This window comes from Anolis sagrei, chromosome 1, assembly GCF_037176765.1.
Source record: "Anolis sagrei isolate rAnoSag1 chromosome 1, rAnoSag1.mat, whole genome shotgun sequence".
NCBI lineage: Eukaryota > Metazoa > Chordata > Lepidosauria > Squamata > Dactyloidae > Anolis > Anolis sagrei.
In genome coordinates, this window is record NC_090021.1 from 279,612,446 (window position 1) to 279,636,868 (window position 24,423).

A 24,423-nucleotide genomic window follows, 5' to 3' on the forward strand; every position below is an offset into this window, starting at 1 on the left:
TGACATTTGTGCAAATGGGAAAAGAGGCATATTCACTACCCCACCATGCAAACACTCTCATTGGTCTAGGTTTCCATAGTTTCATTTAGCATTTTGCAATTTCTTTACACCAGGCTTATCTAACCCACAGCCCATGGGCCACATGTGGCCCAGGACAGCTATGAATTTGACCCAAAATAATAGTGTAACTTACTGAAAACACTATGATTTTTTTTTTGCTATTTTGGGGATAAATAGCAAAAAATTCTTAAGCACAAACTTTGCAGATGGCAAAGGAACAGAATGAAATAATCATAGTATGTTATACTCACAATTCTTGGAGTATTATCTGTAATTTGTTTTATAATTGCAAACAGTTTGGCCAGAAAAAAAACCTCCAATAAAACTGTTAAAATTTACTAATAAAATAAAGAGCAAGAGAACACGAACAATGGCTTCAAACTACAGGAAAGGAGATTCCACCTGAACATGAGGAAGAACTTCCTAACTGTGAGGGCTGTTCAGCAGTGGAACTCTCTGGCCCAGATTGTGTTGGAGACTCCTTCTTTGGAGGCTTTTAAACAGGCTGGATGGCCAACTGTCGGTGGTGCTTTGAATGCGATTTTCCTGCTTCTTGGCAGGGAGTTGGACTGGGTAGCCCATGAGGTCTCTTCCAACTCAATGATTCTATGATTCTGTTGTAACATTGTGTAAAATGAATTGCGAAAAAGAATTCAACTGTGTGTGCTGTACTAGGCATAGTACTTCTATGCACCACACATTCTTGTTATTTGAACGCATGTGGAGGCTTCAGTTTTATGGTAGTGTTTAGCCCTAGACAATTCTTCTTCCAGTGTGGCCCAGGAAAGCCAAAAGATTGAACACCCTGCTTTACACCAAAAAAAGAACTGGATTGGAGCTTGCCAGGAAGTTTGTACAACAAAGGACCATTCATCATTTCATTGTCTTGTATTCCTCAGCAGCGGATCTACTGAACATTTCCCAGAGAATAGAAAAGCTTGTACATCTCTGGGGATATGATACAAAAAACTGGGAGCAGTGCTGCAGCTAACGAAAAATCCTTTGATATCATTTTACTGAGACTCAGTCCCCAGGAATTAGTGTTCAGCACGGGATAATACATAGACACACACAGCTGCTGCGGCTTGGAGGATACTGCTGCACAACCACACCTGCTTCTATAAACTTTGCTGGGGTGGGCACCCCCCCCCCCCTTGCCTCTCTGGAGATGGTGTCGGGTTTTCAGATTCCTTAGTCATGGCAGCTTTGTGCAGTCATTGGAACCCAGGAAATGAATATTTATTAAAATTCAGTGTGGAGGGATTGGAGTGAAACTGGAGTCCACGGAGATTCATTGCCCATGGGAAGCATGAGTAACTGCTAGAGAAGGAATAGCTGCTTCTACTGGCGTCTGCAGAGAAAGCAGTCATCTTTCATAAATTGCCACAAAAAAAGACAGGACAAGTAGAAACAATGCTACTAATAACTTTTAAAAGATCTTGTATTCTTTCTGCTGATCATTCCCTTAGCATTTTTGTACATACAAAAGTATAACATAAGTATACTGGGAAATTGCTAAATAAGAACTGTGATAGAATGTGGAGTCCACTGCAGTCTGGTAGAGTTGAGCTAGAACTGTAGAATGGAAAGGAACACCAAGCATCTTCTAATCTAGACCAACCTTTGTCAGTACAGAAAAGCTACAGTTAATGTTGGCCATTCAACCTCTGCTTGAGTCGGGTGGGAATCATACTACTTCAGATGTTGTTGGATTGCAACCTCCAATAGCCCTAGCCGACATAGCCAGTGATGAGGAATGATGAGGATTGCAGACCAGCAACTTTAGAAGGAAACATACATTTTCCCAATTTGATTGAAATTCAGGTTAGAAATATAATCTATAAATATAAATGTAGAAGTCTCATACCTGCTAGATTTTCAAAGAATCCCCTTCCTACTGCGTTCTCTTGCTCCTCTTTTGAAAAGTTTTTCCAGGGAATTGTAGGATCCTCTAGACATGGGGTACATTAGTGCAGGCTGTGACTCCCACTTCTGTGTCATGTAAAATCATGCCATGCCTTACCATCATTATGAGAGGGGTTGCAAAGCAAAATATAAGTATTTGGTGCTATTAGAAAAGACATAATGGGAGGCATTAGGAAAAGAGAAACCCCGCATTACAAGGGACCACAGTCCTGAGTTTGCGGGACTGTTGGTGAGAGGGACATCTTAAGACTTTGTCATTTATAGCAGGGGTTCTCAAACGTTTTCAGCCATAGAGCCCTTTTTGAAGCAAAAGTTTCTCATGGAGCCCCAAGAAATATCTATATATTATATATAATACATATATATCAGGTATGAGAAAACTTTTTCACGCATTGTTTTTTAAAAAATTGATGGATGGGCCAAGCCAGTGGCAGATGGATGGAGAACAAATTCCTATGCACACCGCATATATCTCGTTTGCAGTGAAAACAAAAAAGGAAAGAAAGAACAATACAATATGTATTTAAAATGAAGAACAATTTAAAACAACATAAAAGTAACAGTGTTTCAGTGGAAGACCCAAGTCATCCAGTCCAACACCCTTCTGCCATGCAGGAAAAGCACAAAGCACTCCTGGTAGTTGACAATCCAGTCTCTGTAGTAGTAGTAGTAATAATAATAATAATAATAATAATAATAATAATAATAATAACAGGAATGACCCCAGGAGCCATCCAGTGCAATCCCCTTCTGCAATGCAGTAAAAGCACAATCAAAGCACCCCCAACAGAAGGCCATATAGCCTTTGTAATAATAATAGTAGTAGTAGTAGTAGTAGTAATAGTAATAGAAGCAGCCCCAGGGGATGCACAATTAAAGCACCCTCAGAGTGGTGGAAGAGAAATAGGGTTCTGGAAGCAAAGAAGGCACATGGGAAAGGTCCTGCATGGTGAGGGAGCACAGGAAAAGGGTTGGCATGGCAAGGGGGCACAAGAATAAGGTCTGCATGGCGAGGGGGCACAGGAATAAGGTCTGCATGGCGAGGGGGCACGGGGGAAATGGGTCTGCATGACCAGGGGGCATAGGAGGAGGCATCTGGGCAGTGAGGGGGCACAGGAGAAATGGTCTGTGCCCTGGGAAGAGACTGCTGCTGCGGCTGCTGGTTGGAGTGGGAAGGAGGCTTGGCCACAGAACCTGAGCCCCAGACAGGCCTTCTGCCTTGGCAGGGCCTTCCTCCCTTCATGCAATTCCTTCCTTTCCGGGCCCACATTAATTCCCTCACTTGCTCACTCCCTGTAGGCAGGAAAGCGCACTTGGAGGGGAAGGAGCAGGTAAAAGGAGGGAAATCATAGAATCGTAGAGTTGGAAGAAACCTTGTGGATCATCCAGTCCAACCCTCTGCCAAGAAGCAGAAAAATATTCAAAGCAATATGGCCATCCAGCCTCTGTTTAAAAACCTCCAAAGAAGAAGCCTCCACCACAATCTGGGGCAGAGAGTCCGTCATGCATGCTTGAAGGGGGAGGAGAAGGAGGGAAGCGCAAAGCCCCTCAGTATGTTCTTGGATCCTCAAGGACTCCACGGAGCACACTTTAAGAACTGCTGATTTATAGGTTTGCCATACATCAAAGCTGACTTGATAGCAATTACCGTAACAACCATGAGGAAGGGTCTGCTCATGAGAGGTTCTAGGATGGGGAGCAAGAAGGTGGCCCTTAGTGCCTATACATTTGTCCACTCCAGCTCTAGAATAAGCAGTTTTGTATAAGGGATGATGAACTGCAGGTGAAAGGAGAAATGGGTTATCTCAATGCTGTGCATTGGAATTACTTTACATGCATGCACACGTCTCCTTTGGAACCAGTCATGTTAATTATTATTTATTTATTTATTTACTTCATTTGTATACCACCATTCTCAGCCCTAAGGCGACTCATAGCCGTATTAGAACAATGTTTAGAAAAATTAAGGGGTAGCAGAAGAGTCCATCCATATCTTCTTGTTCTGTGCCCTTGGGAGTCACTCCTTGCCTGCTTCCTGGCTCTAGTTTTACTATTGGCTTTTCTTCCATGCTTTGCATTCTTCTGTATATAGAAATACAGCAAAATTACTGCTGTTCAGCCAGCCCTCTTCTTAACTTCAGTCCACAGGCTTTTGGACAGGGAACATGCAATCAAGAACAGCTTTTTGACATCAATGTGTTTCCATTCTCTTTAGATCTCATAAATGTCCCTGAGCTTCACCTCTCTCACCCCTCCCCCTCGAAAACCCACAGAGGCAGTTCTTTGCCAGTCTCTCACAAAGCAGCTCTCTGAGAGATGAATCATGGGGTTGGCTGCCTTGTGTGTTTTGGATCCTATCCCTCTGCCTTCTTTTAATATAGTGACCAGATTTGCACACGCAATTCCAAAAGGGGCCATCCAGCTGCCTTGTTGGATGCCAAAGAAATAATGCCTGTGGCTTTAAGCTCTACACTTCTTCATACATGTCCCTCAAACTTGTTTGCCTTTTCAAAGCCTGCCAGATGTGTCCTGGATGTTTTTCCAAGCATGTGGTAGTAGATGTTACCATGCCAGTGATTTTTAATACATTTCAGCAGCTTTCAGGGCCAGAATAGATGTTGCATACAAATGAGTATGACATGGCCATCATGGCCTCTTTTTAATCAGGAAAAGCTGTGTCCAGAGGGGCCATTGGAGAGCTGTGGTGTTCATGTGTGCATGAGTTAGAAGCTTAGAAACATTATTTTTGGACTCCCAAAAGCTGTAGTCCAAAAAAATAGCTGGTACCTTCCACTTTCCAACTTCCATCTTGACTTTCTCAAGCAGCTTTTACTCCACCAGAGGGTTTCCAATGTGTCTTGTCCTTTGCAAACGCCTTCAGAAGAAAAAAAACCAGTTGGGAGGAAATTTGAAATGGTGAAATATCTAGTGAAGGAAGAAGTGTATTGCCGCTCCCATTTCTGTCCATCTTGAATCCCAATTGTCCCTTATTATTTTCCTGTTTAAAAAGAGCCATTGCTGTCATGCTATCACACTACCAAAAGAAAATCTACAAAAATGCATGTATGCAGTTCGCTGATGTGAACTGCACACATGCATTTTTGTAGATTTTCTTTTGGTAGTGTGATTGCAGGAAGTGATGTGCAATTAAATAAGGGGCATTTGGATAGTATGGAGGATAGTTTGGGTGGGCGGGGGACTTCTACTGCTGAATTGCTACTAGTCTTTCTGAGTGCTGTAGATGCAAGTGCTTCTGAAATACTCCAGTTGTTAATCTCAGTGGAGTAGACCTGTTGAATCAATGGAAACTACATAAACTGGTAGTTCCAGCTAGGGTTTGTAGACCTGTTGAATCGTTGGAGTTTACATAAATTGGTAGTTCCAGCAAGAGTACACCTACTAAATGGAAATTGAGTCTAGTTGGGGCTACCAATTGTATTTAGGACTGCACAAGGTGATAGGGCACTTTATCTGACAGTTTCTGGCTGTGATTTATTATAGTGCTCATCTCCACAAACATAGAATTTTTATCATGGACTTTCCATATATTACCTTACTAAACTTTTCAAAAACTATGTGAAGATATTAAGTTTTATTCTGCCTGTATTACAGATGACGTGAGAGACATGTAACAAATAATCATGGCTTGCCTAACCACCCACATTGTATTTCAGCCAAGAACAACCACTTCCCAGTTCAGGTTATTAGCGGTATGCTAACTTTAGCTCCTGACTTAAAATCTTTTTAAGGGCACATCCCAACTGCAATTTTGCTCTGATAAATAAACATAATATACGCCTGTATGTATTTCACCTTATGAGCTTCATGTTTATTTTTCATGAAAGAATTAGCTGCATGATTGGATTCAATGTGACTAACATTTAAAAAACCAAGTAGAAATAAAACTATCAAATTATAATAATCAAACACAATAAATTATAATATTACTGATTCTTAAAGATTGGAATCATAATGCTGTATCATGTTTGTTCCATCCTGCCCAAAAGGAATGACCATGTAGACAATATGTCAAAAGCTGTATTTTCATGTCCATTCTGTTGCACACATGCAGCTCGCCATTAATAGTGGCGGTCAAAGGCTTTTTAAAACAACCAGTGCAAGAAATAATCTCTCATACTTAGATCATTGCCAACCCATCATCGTTTTGGTGACCTTTTTGCCCAGCTATTGAAATGTGTGGAATTTTGCTTAGCCAAATGCCTTACCCAACTCAAGATTAAACTGAAATGAAGCAAAATGCAATTAAAGTGTTTTTGGTATGAATTATCCAAGAAATAATTGGGTATCATTTTATTGTTGTTACATGACTACTTCAGTTTATAATGACTTTCTCCCAAGGTTTTTTTTTTACAAGGAAGAAAGTGTGACATGAAAAAACACCTAGTGGGTCTCCATAGCTGAAGGAAGATTCATATCTGGAGTCCGAATCCAACACTCGGACCACAACACCATGCTTTTTCTTTAAGTGACAAACATGAAAAAGAAACCCCAATGCCCAGGTTGAGTGATGAAGGGAAGCATCCATTTCAAAGACACATTCTTCTATTTGTTTTTCTCTTTCTCTTCCAGATCTTCTGACAGCCAAGGAGTACCATTGCCTTCTGCAGTTGCTTTGCCCTGACTTTCCTATGGATCTTACTCAGAAAGCAGCAAGGTGAGTTTTCGTGATTTCCCTTTGCAATTTGGACTTTGGTTATACAGTCAGAGAAATGTTCTCTTTTTATACTTGTCTAAGAAAAATAATCTAAGTTCAAAAGCACTTGTGCATCCTGTATGTCCATATTTCTGTGTATCCTCTCTGGTCAAGGTGTGTAGAAGCCAAAGGCAACTAAGTTGAATTGGCATAAAAGGTGGAAAATTATCTAAGTGCTTCTCCCTACCCAGCAGTAAAAATGAAATAATAAAACATTGTAACATTTTGTGATTTCCAAAATCTGCTGCCTAAAGTAGTTGCTGCCGGCTGTGGAGACCAGACTGAGGCTATCAGGAGCTGGTCCCAATTGTGTGTTCAATTAATATTTTCAAAGAAAAGAGATTGGAGACTGGGATTCACAGCTGACACAGATTATTTCTTCAGAAGGGTTGACTCCAAGGAAACTAGATTCAAACTTTCTCATAATTACTTGTTGAGTTAATTTCTTCCTGTACTAATGAGCCAAAACAGACATTAGTCTAGGACAGTGGTTCCCAAACTTATTTGGCCTATCCTCTGGGAAATTTGTTTTTCTAAATCTTCTCTTCTTTTTTTATGCTTTCACTGCCCCTTTACATTTATTCATCACCCCCAAATGCACTTGTGGCCATTACCATTCCCCCCCCCCCCCCCGATTGCTGCAGCGCCCACCAGAGTGAGGTAACGCCCACTTTGGGAATCACTGGTCTAGGACATGTGATTTTTGGGAATCACTGGTCTAGGACAAGTGAGCAAGTGCCCGTTTAGGTCCCCTAACATTATTGGATTGGCTATTTGGGCAGGGGAATATCCTATCCTGCAACATTTCACAGGTGAAAACAAGGACATCGTGACCAAGAAATATCTGTCATGTTGCTAGGGCTCTACCTTGTTTAGGTAGAAATTAATCAGACTCCCAGTTTTAACAAACAGTTTAATTAAAACAGCACTTACTTACTTGCTGGCTGTGTTTATAGTCCAAAATATAAAACACAAAGATAGCACATAGCTACAGAATAAACAAAAACTGATAGCAAAAATAACTTGGAAGTCAAAAGGGTCCAGTCCAGTGGTCAAATGCCGAGAGTTCAATAAACAAAGTCCAGGGATCAAGAGTCTATACCATAGTCAAAAGCCAGTCCAAAGGTTCAAGGTTCCAGGATTCCAAGATTACAAGAGACAGGTCAGGATACCGAAAAATCCAACAGACCTGGGGGAAAAACCAGCACCATCCACCACCAAAATACAGCAGATACTTTTCTCCCAAAGATCAGTCTCAAGGTTAACTTCTTAAATCCAGTAACACCCAGCTGCAGCCCATCTCCTGCACACCTCCACCCCTAATTGCTTTCACCCATGAACTCCCACTTACAGATTACCAAACCCTCTAGAATTAATACTCACATTAACCCTTTCATCACCAACCACCATCAACTGCAGAACATATGACAATATCAGTGTGTGGCCAAGAATTGTACAACAACAGCCATTCAGAACTTGATGCTGGATAAGCATGCTGACTTGACTTGTATAGTTAATCACTCTCAGCTTTGCTTTGTATTGCAGCAAGTTAAATCAAAGAGGGATTGGTGTGTGAAATAGCACTGGTTTGGGGGTGGGGAGCATTCCATCCAAATCTTATCCCTTAGTTGGCATTGTGTGAATATATATTTGAAGGTAATTGACTGGGACAGATTAGGAAATCTCTGGTGTAGCACTCATTCAACTACTCACCCATTCTACTTCTCTTCCAAATGATGTATGGCCCCACTCATGCCACTGGGCATGCACTAGACTAGGACTGCACAATCTATAGCCCTCTGAATATTCGGGCTGTCAACTCCCATTACCCCTAGACAGCTTGTCCAATGGTCAGGAATTCTGGGAGTTGAAGTTCAAAACACCCGTAGGGCCACAGGTGATTCAGGCCTACTCTAGACAGGCATCCCCTGGACTCCACTGTTGTGGTTCCTGGAGCCCTAACTCCTCATTAAAAATGATGCTGTTTTGGTCAGTTTTGCCCCTTAAACATGCAAAAAGGATCCCATATGTGAAAATGTGCAGAAATCTTTCACCCACCCCTCCAAGCACCCCAGAATCCCACAAACATCCCACCCCTATGAACACCTCAGCACTAACCCCTAAATATTTCAATGTTCCTTCATAGTCTAAACATAGCAACAAGAAGCAGAGGAAAAAGGAGGCTTTTGGACTTGTTTGGAGGTGGCTTTGGGAGGTGGTGGGGGACATTAGCAACCCCTGCTATAGTAGATGATAGTGATCAGAGAAGAAAGGATATTTCTATTGTTCAATTGCCATGGACAGATTGCTTCTTGGCAGAATTAGATTGCTTGGTGTGAGAGTCTCTGTGGGGTGAGTGACCAAATAATATGGGCCACCTCAGGCGCCTGATGGGTCTGGATAGGTTCCTGTTAGTTCTTGGGAATTTTCCTTTTGCCTTGACAGGCATTTACCAACACCATCTTTATGGATACTACTGGTTTAAACGCTGCTCAGCCTGTGAAGCTTGTCTAGGGAATTTTTTGCCTCAAAGCACAGTGTAAAAATAGTTTAAATGAATGAGTAAATTGATCAAGCACTTAGGTATTCTATAAAAAAAGAGAAATTAATAGCAGCCAACCTCAGAAGCTAGTTGTGAAGAGGGTTAGGAAAACTTGTTGGGAAGAACATTATTGGTCCACAGCCTCCACAAGTCAAGCTATAAATCTAAATCCATGACTCTTGAAACCTAAAGCATGATGATGATGATTGTCTCGAGGAATTTAATCTCCAAAGCCATTGTAAACCTGAGGCCTCATTGAGGGGCAGCCTTTGCACAACTCCTTTCTTGTGTGCACGTGCCTTGGAGACAGACAAGCTGGGGGCTTTGAGCCAGCAGGTGTAAGAGAAAAATGAGATCTGTGTGTCTCTCGGGCGGCCTGGCTCAGGTGGGGATGATCTCACTGCCTTTCCTTTTCCTGGGCTGAGAGCCCCCCTGGACTGAACATGCTGCTTTTGCCTTCAGAGCTAGTCAATTGAGATTACTTGATATAGGCTTAAATCTGGAACTGTCCTCCTCTCTCCTTCCTTTTCTACACCTTCTGAGATCCTTATTTGTGGTTTTCTCATCTGCCCCTACCTACACATCAGAGCTTTTCTGCCACAAGCCCCATTTCCTCTTACTCCATGATCCATTATCTCTCTGACAGAAGGGAAAAAGATGAAACTTGTGAGAATGGAATAATTTTTCTTTACAATGCCCAATCAATTTGCACTCACTACATACTTTTCCAGAGCTCTCTACCAGCTGAGTATTTGCTTCCATAGTGGGTTATAAATTATGTTTACTACACAATGACAGAACCTATGAATACATGTTGGGGGCTATGATTTCACAGGCAGGCATCATTCTGAAGCTTCCAAATCTTTCAGAATCCTTGAGGTTGCATGGCTGAGATGATTTCACAGCACAGCTCACTCTTTCAGGGGCTGTTGCTATGTGCTGATAACAAACACTAGAATAGAAATAAATAATAAAACATTAGGCCAAACAGGAGAGGAAACATGGATGCAGATGGGATCCTGAGGATCCCAGAGTGTATGCACAACAGCAGCAAGCTGCCCTGAACACAGAGGGAGAGAAGAGGCAGACACAGTTCCATCAAGCCTAGGTACAGAAGCCAATGAAAAGCCCCCTTTCCACCTCCCCACTTCCACTGCTCTGGCCACAGAGGGAGAGGGTGCAGGCACAGCTCCAGTGTGTGAAGGCCCAAAGCAGATGAAAGCCCCCCTCCATCCCAACTTTCAATGCTCTGGTCACAAGAGAAGAGAGAGAAGGGCAGACACAGCTCCATCATGCCTGTCCAAGAAGCAGGAAAGTCTCCCTACTTCTCAATTGCCACTGTCCTCACTGAAGAGAGAGATTGAAGAAGAGGCAGTATCTGCTAGACCTAATCCTTTTCCACACTGCAATCTCCTTTTTCTTTATTGTCATGTTGGCAGGAAACTGCTATGTTCTTTTAATTGTAAAGTGCTGTGTATAAGTGATGCTGTTATATCATCATGCTCTTTAAATGAAGATTTTAAAGGGCCAAAAGAATGATGGGAGATATCAGAACATTTGCCCAGTGCTCTAAGGAATTAAACTTGGCTGGGAGAAATTTATTTATGTGTGTGTGGGGGGGGGGGGGGGGGTCGGGGTCTGAGTGGGACTCACAGCAACTCTAGAATCATAGAGTTGGAAGAGACCTCATGGGCCATCCAGTCCAACCCCCTGCCAAGAAGCAGGACAATCGTGTTCAAAGCACCCCAACAGATGGCCATCTAGCCTCTGTTTAAAAGCCTTCATAGAAGGAGCCTCCACCACACTCTGGGGCAGAGAGTTCCACTGCTCAACAGCTCTCACAGTTAGGAAGTTCTTCCTAATGTTCAGGTGGAATCTCCTTTCCTATAGTTTGAAGCTGGTCTCCAAGGCAGCAGAAAACAAGCTTGCTCCCTTCTCCCTATGACTTCCCCTCACATATTGATACATGGCTATCATATCTCCCCTTAGTCTTCTCTTCTCTAGGCTAAACATGCCCAGCTCTATAAGTCGCTCCTCATAGGGCTTGTTCTCCAGAACCTTAATCATTTTAGTCATCCTTTTCTGGACACATTCCAGCTTGTCACTATTTCTCTTCAATTGTGGTGCTCAGAATTGGACACAATGTGGTCTAACCAAGCCAGAATAGAGGGGTAGCATGACTTCCCTGGATCTAGACACTATACTATTTATGCAGGCCAAAATCCCATAGGCTTTTTTAGCTGCAGCATCACATTGTTGGCTCATGTTTAACTTGTTGTACACAAGGACTCCAGCAGTGGGGGACACACTACTGTCGAGCAGGTGTCCCCCATTCTGTATCTTTGCATTTCAACTCTCATCCACATTCCCCCTTTTACATTGCATTTTACATTCTGTCCCATTAGTTGGACAGACAGATGTTTAAGGACTCAGGCTTACTGCAAGCATGTATAATTTACACTTAGCCCTGGAAGATGGGCTAATTGCTACATTTGTTATCAAATAATTGGCCATATTGCAGGTTTTATCTTTGTTTCCGCTGTATGTGACTTCAATTTGTTTTTATTTTGGGCAATGAACAATGTGCTGCCCAGAAGCAAAATATCAGGACATTAGAATCATAGAGTTGGAAGAGACATCGTGGGCCATCCAGTCCAACCCCCTGCCAAGAAGCAGGAAAATCGCATTCAAAGCACATACATATTAGAAATGTATGTATACCACATGGTTTATATGTGTATCCATCCATATTAAAACAAAGGTTTGTGACTATTTTCTGCAGCAAGCACCATTTATAATTCCTTCTCTGTCTATCTACATGGCAGGAGATTATTAAAAAAAAACAGAATATAGAGACATGTGTGACATGAACCCAGTTAGACTTGCTTGGGTTCAGGAGAGGAGAGGTGTTCTGGGTGGCAGTACCGGAAAAGCAGGATTATGTGCCTAATTCATCAGCTGCTTATCAGGCCTTTTAGCAATCAGAAACCAGGTTATGCAAAAGAATGTGGGAGTTCACTTAGTTCCAGGTGGTGTCCTAGATGTCTGAAGTTATTGGGAACTTTTTAAATAACATATTGGAGCCCTCCTAAACTCTTTTGGGAGGAGCAAGAAAATTATTTCAGCTAGAACCAGAACATCCTTTTGGTTAGCAATCAACTGCTATTACTATCACTTCTAAAGCTGGCATTTTCAGTGTCACTGCTGAAAAATAATTCATGGAATATCATATCATTTCTCGCTGTAAGACTCTTTAAATTATCTAGATAGAAAGATAAAGACTAAGTGGACAGGAACTGATAAAAGAGCAGAAAGAATGAAAACAAAGGAAGGGAAACTTCTAAGAGTAGGATTAAATCATTGCATTTTAAGTCACAGCTAAGGTTTGTTCTGTACCAAAGAAAGAACTAATTGAGTATTCATTTTCTATAGTACTCTTCATTCCACTAGGTTTTTAATTTTGTCCACTTGTTTAAAGTCCAACTGGCATCAGCGTATAATCATATATCTCTTACCAACTATCTCTGGCATATGCCTTTTAACATGTCCTATTTGACTGATTATCCTGTTCAGCAGTATTTATTTATTTATTTACTTACTTACTTCACTTGTATACCTACTGCTTTTCTCACCCGAGGGGGCGGGGGCGGTGCGGGGCTCAAAGCAGTTTCCAAGTATGTTCTGCTGTGGACTTTATCCTGTGCCATTTGGGCAATCAAAAGTATTTCACTCTCATCTCCTATAGATGATTTATCCTAAACTGTTGAGATAAAAATAGATAAGTGTGTGGCTTCCAGTCAACCTTGGTGCAGTTATTTTCATTCTGTTCTTTTCAGTTATAAAGATGTGAGTAAAGTGTGATAAGAGGTAGGAGCTCTGAACACAATTGCTGGCCCATGTTCAGAGTTCCCTCCTTTCAGGCTACTTTAGCCTCTTTTCAACCGTGGAACATTTTAGGACTCCGTGCCTCTCCATGCTTGAAAAGAAGCTGAAGTGTCCCATGAGGGGGAAATTTCTAATTGTGATGAGATTGATTGCCAGAGTTCCCTCCTTTCAGGACACTTCTGCCTCTTTTCAACCACGGAGGGCTATGCATGACTGCCAGAAGTAGTTCAACTTATGTGATGAGCTCAGTGCCTCTCCATGTTTGAATAGAGGCTGAAGTGTCCAGGACTGGGAAATTTCTCAATGTGATAAGGTGGTTTATTTCATTTATGCACACTACAGGTACCAATGTGTACCACAACTGCTGACTCTGCTTCAGCACCATCTACCAGGCTATCTTGAGATAATGCATGACCTCCATAACCTTTATACCTTTATATGAAGATACCATGGGATCTTCATAGCTACCACAACCCAGCTGTCTGTGTTTCAAATTATCAAGTTGCTCATCCACAGAAAGCCCTGCTTTCAAAAGTGTGTCATACGCACCAGAGAATATCTACTCATTCACTGAATATTGTGTCTTTGCAAAGAGTTAAATGAGGTAGCATGTCCATTCCTTATCTTACTGTTTAATGGTGAATTTATTAAATGAGTCTTTCAGAATATAGTAAGGACCTCAAGTACTTTGGTGCTGAAGGAAAATTCTGAGAGTGCCTTGGACCGCAAGAAGTTCAAACCAGTCCATACTCCAGGAAATAGAGCCCGACTGCTCACTGAAGGGAAGGATATTAGAGGCAAAGATGTAGTATTTTGGCCACATAATGAGAAGACAGGAAAGCTTGGAGAAGATAATGATGCTGGGGAAAATGGAAAAAGGAAGAGGGACCGACCAAGGGCAAGATGGATGGATGGTATCCTTGAAGCGACTGGCTTGACTTTGAAAGAACTGGGAGTGGCCCAGCCAACAGGGAGCTCTGGTGTGGGCCAGTCCATGAGGTCACTGTTGGGAATCAGGAGCTGTTAGGCTCAAAATAACCCTCACTTGGGAGTGATTCCACAAAAATATAGCAGGGTTTCAGATGCATGGTTCATAAACAGCAGACACTTGCATGTGGTGTGCAAGGATTGGCTTCTATTCAACAGGATGGAACAGGATTGCAGATCCACAGCTTCATTGGATCAAAAGTAATATGTTTATTAAAGATAAAAGAAATCCATTCTGGATAGGAAAGGTTCTTGGAGCTAACTAGCTTCACTGAGATATGTTCTAAGGAAAGGAAAAAGGAAAAATAAGAAAACAGCTATATCTACTACATCTTGCCTGGATAAAGGCAAGATGCCTCCTCACTCTAGAGAAGACAAAAGAAAGAAGGGTAGAGCAAGACAGAGAACTCTGACCACATGGCCTCACTAGGGCAATTAAAAAATATCTTTAAAGAGGAAGCTATGTTTTCCCTGAAGAGATCACATTGCTAAGTATTCAAAGGGGAGGAGATAGTGGCATGCAAGATGAGAAAGACAAATCCCCTTCTTAGCCCCTTCTTAAGATAAGCTTGCTTGAGGAAATTGGGGAAGGAATCCCTCACTCTAATCTATCTAGGCTTACTGCTCATTGAGAGCTGGAGACTTGTGCAGTCAGATATGAAACCCAACAATCACGAAGAGTCAGAAGCAACTGAATGAATAAACAGCAACAACCCAAATACTTGCATATCACAATCCACACAGCGATACTCCTGGAAACCAGAGGGAGATGGGAAAGCTGTAATCCACCCCAGAGGCCAGCCTGCTTGGCACTTATGTCTGTTTCAAACTACAGAATATGGTCATATCAGGACTTTGTCCTTTGCTTACAGCTGCTCTTTGTGTTGAGTCTCTTTTCCCATTCAACACATTAGAACAAGCATAACTATAGAATCTCTTTATGGTGCAGGAAGATGGTAGAGTTTCTTGTCATACCATAGAATTGCCTTTTCATTCCTTGTGGCAATGAAGCTGCCCTTGTTGGTGGTGATTTAGAAGCTGGTGATGACAAATTATTCTGTACTAGTGAGAGAGGCCTCAACGTGAGTGCATGGTCGACATGTTCCACATTCCTGGCATAACAAGATACAGCCATTTTCCCAGAAATGTCTCTTTCATCTTTTTTAAAGGCTTCCTTTCCTGCCCACCCCCTGACCCAGGGACAGAACTGTACTGACAACGCCTTTCTGGCCTATGTGCTGTTCGTCTTAATGAGGACAGCCTGGGCAGCAAAGAAAGGGACAGAGTTGTGAGTCAGTGATGTGGCCTGTAGCAATTCGGGACTTGAAGAGTGGTTTCAGATGCCAGTGGCTGTGCTGCATTGCCTGGGAGATGGAAGATGTCCTGTCTGCCAGCTTCAAAGCCAGTTTCTTGATGTGGCCACTGACAGTCTCTGTAATGTGCTTATTAGTGGGAATTAAGAACCGAAGCTGCTGCTGCTGCTCTAGACAGGAGGAGGAGGAGGTTTCTAGGACATAATAAATAAAACAGAAGCATGTTGACATCTTCAAAGAGTTTTGTTTTAAATACTGGCTTTTCTCCTGGGGACCCTCTTAGCCTTACCCTTTCTTCTTTGCAGTAATTAATTCAAGCTGCTCTGCGGGCTTGAATTTGCTTCACTGAACTGAGCTGGTCCGAATCTCAGGGAGGAAAGCTTCTCCCGCAGATATGTCCTGTAACACTTCCACCTCTTCCTTCTTCTGTGCAGTTTCTTTGCCCCTCTTCTGTAAACCATCCTGACTCAGGGCCAGTGAGTACGAGGGAATCTTAACACCCAGTCTGTCCCGAGTAGATTGAGTTCCTGCTTGGATGACTTCAGTTCACTCTGCATACAACTAGACACTGACAAAAACTGGTGTGTATGTGTCTCACTCATCAATCAAGTCGACTAAATGAAGTCTTTATCCAGTAACAACAATAAACAACTTTATTTATCCCCTGCCATTTTTCAGAACTGGGACTCAAGGCCACTGTTGTTTTTATTGGGTAAGGTGCCTTTTTTGGGTAAGGTGCTGGAGCGGGTGGTCACCTCTCAGCTCCAGGGCTTTTTGGATGACATCAACTACCTAGATCAGTCACAGTCTGGTTTCAGGCCTGGTCACGGCACCGAGACAGCCTTGGTCGCCTTGGTGGATGACCTCCGTAGAGAGCTGGACAGGGGGAGTGTGACTCTGTTGGTTCTCTTGGACATCTCAGCGGCTTTCGATACCATCGATCATGGTATCCTTCTGGGTCGTCTCTTTGGGATGGGTCTCGGGGGCACGGTTCTGTCGTGGCTCCGATCCTTTCTGGAGGGTCGATCCCATTTGGTGAAGCTGGGAGACGCCTGCTCGGACCCCTAGCCCTTGACCTGTGGGGTCCCGCAAGGCTCCATTCTGTCTCCCATGCTTTTTAATATCTACATGAAACCGCTGGGAGACGTCATCCGGAGTTTTGGAGTTAGGTGCCACCTCTACACAGATGACACACAACTCTACTACTCATTTCCACCCAATTCCAAGGAGGCCTCTCGGGTGCTGGACAAGTGCCTGGCCGCTGTGTCTATCTGGATGAGGAGGAACAAGCTGAAGATCAATCCCGACAAGACAGAGGTCCTCCTGGTCGATCGTAAACCTGACCGGGGTGTAGGGTGGCAACCTGTGTTGGACGGGGTTACACTCCCCCTGAAACCACAGGTCCGCAGTTTGGGAGTCCTCTTGGATTCATCGCTAACGCTTGAGGTTCAGGCGTCGGCTGTGTCTGGGAGGGCTTTTGCACAACTAAGACTCGTGCGCCAACTGCGACCGTACCTTGCGAAGGCTGATCTGGCCGGGGTGATCCATGCCTTGGTCACCTCTAGGTTGGATTACTGTAATGCGCTCTACGTGGGGCTGCCCTTGAAAACGGCTCGGAAATTCCAACTTGTCCAACGAGCAGCGGCCAGGATGTTAACTGGTGCTCCCTACAGAGAGAGGTCAACCCTCCTGTTCAAGGAGCTCCACTGGCTGCCGTTTATATTCCGAGCCCAATTTAATGTGCAGGTGCTTACCTACAAAGCCCTGAACGGTTTGGGACCAGCCTACTTGTGTGACCGCATCTCCATCTACGAACCTACACGTTCATTATGCTCATCTGGAGAGGCCCTGCTCGTGGTCCTGCCTGCGTCGCAAGCACGTTTGGTGGGGACACGAGACAGAGCCTTTTCCGTGGTCGCCCCCCGTCTCTGGAACACTCTCCCCAAAGATCTTAGACAGGCCCCTACATTGGCAGTCTTCAGAAAGAATTTGAAGACCTGGCTGTTCCGATGTGCCTTCCCCGATTAGGAAATTTCCAATACCAAGTCCCAGAAGCACTTTATTAGAATTTAAGACTGCCACACTCTGCACACTGCACTTGCCCTATAATATCACCTGTCACATTAGCACTTTTTAATCCTGTACCCTTTACTCTGGCCTGGCCCAGTTTTATCTTGTTGATGTATTGTTTATTGCTTGTGGTTTTGTAGTTTTAATACTGCTTTAATTGTTTTTAATTTGCTTTGAGTGTATTGTTGTGTTGTGTATTGAGGCCTTGGCCTTTGTAAGCCGCATCGAGTCCTTCGGGAGATGCTAGCGGGGTACAAATAAATAATAATAATAATAATAATAATAATAATAATATTGTGTGCCTTCAAGTACTGCAATTCACTGCATAATAGTCATCACCACAAATTAGTTGCACCCACCCCTTTGAGGAAGGAAACATGGGACTTCTGCCTTTGCCCACATAATAATTGCACCTTAGTTCACTCACCTGGGCAAGTGAGCCAAGGGTGTGACTGGCTTTTTAACGCTGTGGGGCTTGAATCAGATGGGAGCCAAGTCAAGCCTCATAGCGCCAGGAAAAGACAGCTGGCAAGGGGAGTTAATTCACTTGCCACCATCTCGACCATTTGACCTCTTTCCCTTTTGACAAGGGGACAGACCCTTTGAGAGTACACTTGTGCAGATGCTTCTTCAAAGGGGTACCTGTTGGGCATCACCTGCCTACACAGCTGCCCCTTTAAAAGAGCAGCCACATGAACAAGTGGGGCATCACCCATCTGTGTCGGTGCTTCCTTTGAGGGCGCAGCCACATGGGTGAGTGAATGATCACTCACCTGAGCGGCTGTACCTTCATATTGACAATTTCACCACGTAATAGTCACCATTGTGTAATAGTCACATCTCTCTTTTCCCCCCAAAAAGGGGGAGGTTGCTGCTATTATGTGATAAAATACAGCAGAGTTTGGCTTATGGCAACCTTCAGGTAAACCTATCATGCAGACTTTTTGACAAGATTTTTCAGAGATGATTTGCCTTGCTTTCCTCTGATAGGAGAGAAATTGACTTACCGAAGGTCATTGAATTGATTTCCGTGGCTGAACAGGGATTCAAACCTGGTCTCCAGAGTTCTAGTCCAACATTTGAACAATTTCACCATACTGACTCTGTATAGTAGCTTACAAATTAAATTGCAAGATTGCTAAGAATGTATAAAAGATTAACATTAAAGCAGAATTAAACTATCAACAGCATTTTAAAACAATTGAAAACATTCAATTTAAAATAATTGTTTAAAAACAATTTTAAACAATGATAAAAAGTAGTTTTTAAAAATAGTTTAAACAGTCCAGAACTATGTAATTTTTGTACCATTTCCAAAATACATTCTCTCATATATATATATATATATATAGATAGATAGATAGAGAGAGAGAGAGAGATGCTAACAGTGTAATAGACTGTCGTCTGCCTTTGGACTGAATTCAAAAATAATATGCCAAGAGTTTTAGTGTGGAGGAAAAGCTCACACTCTTGTCTAAAATGTTGATGAAGAATAAGAGAAAATCGATATTCTGAGAGGATGACAGCTGTCATTTACGTCACTAGCTGGTTGCCTAGAGAGAAAACAAGGCTATCCCTGTTATCATACCTCTGTAGCTGCAACCTTGTTAATGCAGTAAGCTGGTACAACTGTCTGGGCATAAGCAGTGGTGGTAGGAGGAAAAAGCCAGCAAGCAAAATTTGATGAACACAGAATAAAATGAACAGGAAAAAACACTGGACCCATGTCTCAAGGTGCTCAATAGGTGAATAGATGCATTCATTTAACTTCTTGAGGTGTGTCTCCCTTTCATTTCTCCTGGAAGAAGGAAAAAGGCTGCAACTATTGCAGCCCCGGGGAAGTAAGATGCTTGGAGGTACTTAATTTAAAAAGGAGTTAATTCCTTTTCCTCATCACTGCTGCACAAAATGTGTAGCCACTGCAGGATCTGAGATCTGCCAGGGAGGCCCTTCTCTCAGTCCCACCTCCGCCCCAAGTATGGTTGGTGAGGGCGAGAGAGAGGGCGTCAGTGGTGGCCCCCCGGCTCTGAAATACTCTTCCTAGAGAGATTTGGCTAGCCCCCACTTTCCAAGTTTTTTGTTCTAATCTGAAAACATGGCTTTTTAAGCAGGCCTTTTAATGGTTAGACTCAAGGACTTAGTGATTTGCCTCATTCCGGCACTTTGGACTGATACTTGAAGACAGCCATTTTTATTCGAAGGCACTGTTGCATTCTATGGAATTTTAAATCTTGTTATGTGACGTTTTTATGAGAAATTGTTATGTAAATTTATGTTATGCTCAGTTTAATATGCTTATGTATTGTGCATTCTATGTGTGTGGCATCTCCTTAGGGGAGATGGTGGTGAGATATAAATAAAATTATTATTGTTGTTGTTGTTGTTATTTCATAGTGGATTAGCTATGTCAGGTAGCACATGCTGCATATTGGAGAGTAGACAAAGCTTTGGCCAACCCTGAGGCCACTAAATTGGCCTGATCCTATCATCTGCATTGGAGGACACTGTCTTGCTACTAGGGTTGAAGTAAGGTTCTAGCCATGTTTGCACATGGGGTGGAGGGTGACATTGTCTTCTCTTTCACCTCAGGCAGTAAAACATCTTGGGAAAGCCCTGGGAGAAACAAAATACATATGGGAGATATGAAACCATAAGTCTTCTTTGGCGTAAGAGGTATCCAAGACTGAAAATGCATTGGCTATGCTGGCTGGGAATTCTAGGAGTTGCAATCCATAAAGAAACTTTTCCAAGTTCTGAGGACTTGTACTTGTCTGTGCTAAACACCACAAAAAGCATTTCTTTGTGCCAGATGCCCAACTGTGGGTACCCACACAGTTAACATACACCCCAGAAAAAGACATATTCCTCCCCCTTCCCCTTGCAATGATATATATGTCACCCACTGACCTTGGTGGGTTTCTTTTCATTCACCCAGGCAACCCTCACAAATTAACACTCGCATAAACTCCTGGAAATTCTTTCCCCTCCACTCACATATGCCCTTTTAATTCGTCCCAGCTCACTCCAGCCATTCTTGAGAGATGAAGGGAACAAAAGGATTCTTCCCTGAATCCTTTGTTAAGGGCATCCCAGGTTTAGCTTTCATCTCATTCTGTTGGTTTAATAAATATCAAGCGCTGTTTGGAACGGCAACCTAAATCAGCACAGTAAAGCCTTTTCCCTGCCCGCTGGCATTAGCTGTGTTTGTCCAGGGTCAAAGCAGCAAAGAGGAAGAATTTGTTGCTGTAATCTTGTTTTGCTTTTTAGCCGTTGAGTGCAGAATGCATTAAAATTTTGTGCCAAAGCCTGATAGCAAAAAGTGTTACATCATTGGTCTCTTTGAGATTCCAACACCACCCTTAAAAAAATGGAGTCTACTTCAACTTTAAGCAGAAGTGAGTTCAGATTGCTTTTCCTGCTAATCAGAATAACTATTTTAACTGATTTTTTTTTGAAAGATTTGTTTCAATAATCTGTTTCTTAGCTTTTAAGTTAATGTCACATAGATTATGATGATTTTGCCACTTTAGAACTGGATAGATGAAATGTGCTGGGGAAAAGGTTGCCTTGCTATCATCCTAGCATTGGATGTTCATGAGATTTCAAAGTACAGAGGCCATATTTCCCTAACTCCACATCATCACTCTTCAGTACTGCCGTTGAGAACCAGAGATTTTAGAGCACGTGTCAAATTCAAGTCCATGGACCGAATCCGACCCGCTGTGTCATTTTATGCAACTCCTGTATTCCTTGTCGCTGATCCATGAGTTCATGAAGAGTCGGAAGCAACTGAACAAATAAACAACAAAAGCTATCATGACTAGAGCTAATGGCAATCGGGATACAGTAACAACTGAGAGACTGCTGTTGCTTCTGTTTAGTCAGGAGAGTGGGCTTTGGATTTCGATACATAGCTTGTGGTTAAAATGTGGCACTTCAAAATGTTCCTTAACCCTTCCCAAACATCAGAGCCACAAGTGCTGTAGAGTTGCAACTCCCATTAAGTAAAGGTAAAGGTTTTCCCTTGACATTAAGTCTAGTCGTGTCTGACTCTGGGGGGTGGTGCTCATCTCCATTTCTAAGCCACAGAGCTGGTGTTGTCCATAGAAGCCTCCAAGGTCATGTGGCCAACATGCCTGCATGAAGCACTGTTACCTTCCTGCAGAAGCAGTACCTATTGATCTACTTACATTTGCATGTTTTTGAACTGCTAGGCTGGCAGAAGCTGGGCCTCATAGCGGGAGCTCATCCGCTCCCCAGATTTGAACTGCCGACCTTCTGGTCAGAAAGTTCAGCAGCTCAGCTGCGCCACCAGTGGGGCCCACAATTCCCATTATCCCCAGATAAACAAAAGTGATAGGAGTTGTTATTCAGTAACATCTGGGGACCCAAATAGGGTAAAAACTAAAGATCACTGACTGATATGTAAACAAAATTATAGTTGACCCTCTGTTTCGATGAATTCTCTCTTCATGGATTCAGTGGCCCTTTGAAGGCAATCATAAGGCTGATGTGGCCCTCCATAAAAAAGAGTTCGACAGCCCTGTTTTAGAGGTTCTCATCCTCAGAGTATTCCATATCTTGAAAGCAGTCTTTCTTTAACTTTCATTGAGTTCTAAGGCTCCTTCTGCAGACATGAAATATGCAGATCCTGAAACTAATTTGAGGAGAACTTTTTATACCTTTCTTACTGCAGACTGGAAATAAATTGAACAATTTTCAATTGTAAATTGACCATTGAAGAACAGTTTTTAATAGGGCACACTATTTAATAGGGCACACTATTTCATTTGATAGTTTTATCTTTTTATCGGTTTTATCTTTTATTGTATTGTGTGTTTATTTTATGTGTTGTTTTAGGCATATTGTGCCATATGTATGCTGCCATGAATCCCTTCGGGAGATGGAGGCGAGGCACAAAAATAAAGTTGTTGTTGTTGTTGTTGTTGTTGTTGTTATTAAAATGGCATAAAATTAATGTTTTATTTTTAGCTGCCTTGGATATCTCATTGAGAGAAAGGCAAGATATAAGTTAAATAGGTAGTTATAGTCAGACAGCTAGTCAGCTATTGGTAAAGGATTTTTTACCATGTGAGTCCTCTGTTTACTTCGTCAATGTATTAGAAAATAGTATCAAATAACACTGTAATAAGTTGTGATTTTGTTTAATTGTATTTTAACTTTTGGGTGTTGTTTTTGTTTTAATTACATTTTGTTCAACATAGTTGTGACCAGTCCCATTTTAGAGGTAAAGGGAAGTAGTACATATCTGAATAAATAAATAAAATAAGACCAGTACAGAACAGGACTTGAGCTTCCTTTTGTCAGTCCCTTTTGTGACTCTGCTTCCTTCCATGCAATTGTATTTTACTGACAGGTTAGTTAGCATAGCAGGTGGTTGTTGTTGAATTCTCTCTTTCCTTCTTGTTTCCAGGATTGTTCTTATGGATGATGCTGTAGACTGTTTGATGTCTTTTTCGGATTTCCTATTTGCCTTCCAAATCCAGTTTTACTACTCAGGTGAGCCCTTTATACGTTCTCTTGTCTCAGGCCACACAGCTGCAGTCAACTGGGCAGAAGCTACAGGGTTGGGCTAGAGTTTTGCTCAACAGTTTGAAATTCTTGAGACAAAATGACTCAAGGGACATGAAGTTGCAAATATATGAACCAGAGGATTACTTCAAACTCAATTGATTTACAGATCATAGCCCGACAAAAAAATTTTGGTGTCTTGGTTTTTAGGCCTGTTCCTAGGGTTATTTGGGGCACTGATCCACAAAATTGTATTGGATAGACCACATCAGCACAAGTTTCTTAGATATGGTTATAATTATTTTAAGCTAGTTTGCCCCAGTTATTTGAAAAAGTCAATTTTAATTGTACAAAATACATAAGGTTGTGGATTAAGTACAACTGACATCATGCCAGGTTAACCCCAAGAAACTCCATCAGTACTTAAAGTTTGTTATGTTGGGAAAGTGTGCTCTAGATGCATCATCGGTGGGGTTCAGTGTGCTCTCTGGCAGTGTGGTAAACTACAACTCCCACTATGGTGAGTCAGCCCCCTCAAACCCTTACAGTAGGTTCAGTTGGTCATGGGGGTTCTGTGTGCCAAGTTTGGTCCAGGTCCATCATTGGTGGAGGTCACAGTTTCTCTGGTTGTGGGTGAACTGCAACTCTCAGAAAAGAAGGCCAGTTCCCCCCAGATTTCAACATATCAGGTATGCGTATCTGGTTTGGTCCACATCCATCAGTGTTTGGGTTCACAGTGCTCCCTGGATGTAGGTGAATTACAACTCCCCCAAATCAAGGTGAATTTTCCCCAAAGACCTCCAGTATTTTTTGCTGGTCATGGGGGCTCTGTGTGCCAAGTTTGGTCCAATTCCATCTTTGGTGGAGTTCAGAGTGCTCATTGATTGCAGATGAACTATATATTCCAGTACCTAAAATTCCAAAATGTCCAGGCCAATTCCCCTTACAACCCACCAGTATTCTAATTTGGACATATCCAGTATGCATGCCAAGTTTGGTCCAGATCCATTATTGTTTTGGTTCATAGTGCACTGTGGATGTAGGTGAACTACAACTCCTATAAAATCCCTCCAAAGACCTCCAGTATGTTTTGTTGGTCATGGGGTTCTGTGTGCCAAGTTAGTTCTAGGTCTATCATTGGTGGAGTTCAGAGTGCTCTTAGATTGCAGGTGAACTATGTGTCCTTGAACCTACAACTCCTTTAAATCATGGTGAATTCTCCCCAAATCTCTCTAGTATGTTCAGTTGCTGATCAATTCCTCTGTTTGCTGTGTGCCATAGAAAGGAATAGGAAAAGATTAAGGGAGAAGCAGTGGGCGGAGTCATGTAAATTCCACACCAATGGAGAAAGTAAGAAACACTGGGATGTCTTTGGTGGAGGAAAATCAGAAAAT

The 24,423-nt window shown here is 42.4% G+C and overlaps 1 protein-coding gene across 2 annotated transcripts in view; it reads left to right on the plus strand.

Annotated features, from left to right (window-relative positions):
* CSTPP1 (centriolar satellite-associated tubulin polyglutamylase complex regulator 1) overlaps window positions 1-24,423 on the plus strand; it is a 154,017-nt gene that overhangs the window by 118,323 nt on the left and 11,271 nt on the right. For both annotated transcript variants that reach the window (XR_010908970.1, XM_060763601.2), the window contains exons 4-5: window positions 6,577-6,661; window positions 22,932-23,017. Coding sequence is in view for 1 of the 2 variants with exons in the window: in XM_060763601.2 (XP_060619584.2) it covers window positions 6,577-6,661; window positions 22,932-23,017 (171 nt within the window). In the remaining variant the exon portion in view is untranslated. The remainder of the gene's footprint in view (window positions 1-6,576; window positions 6,662-22,931; window positions 23,018-24,423) is intronic.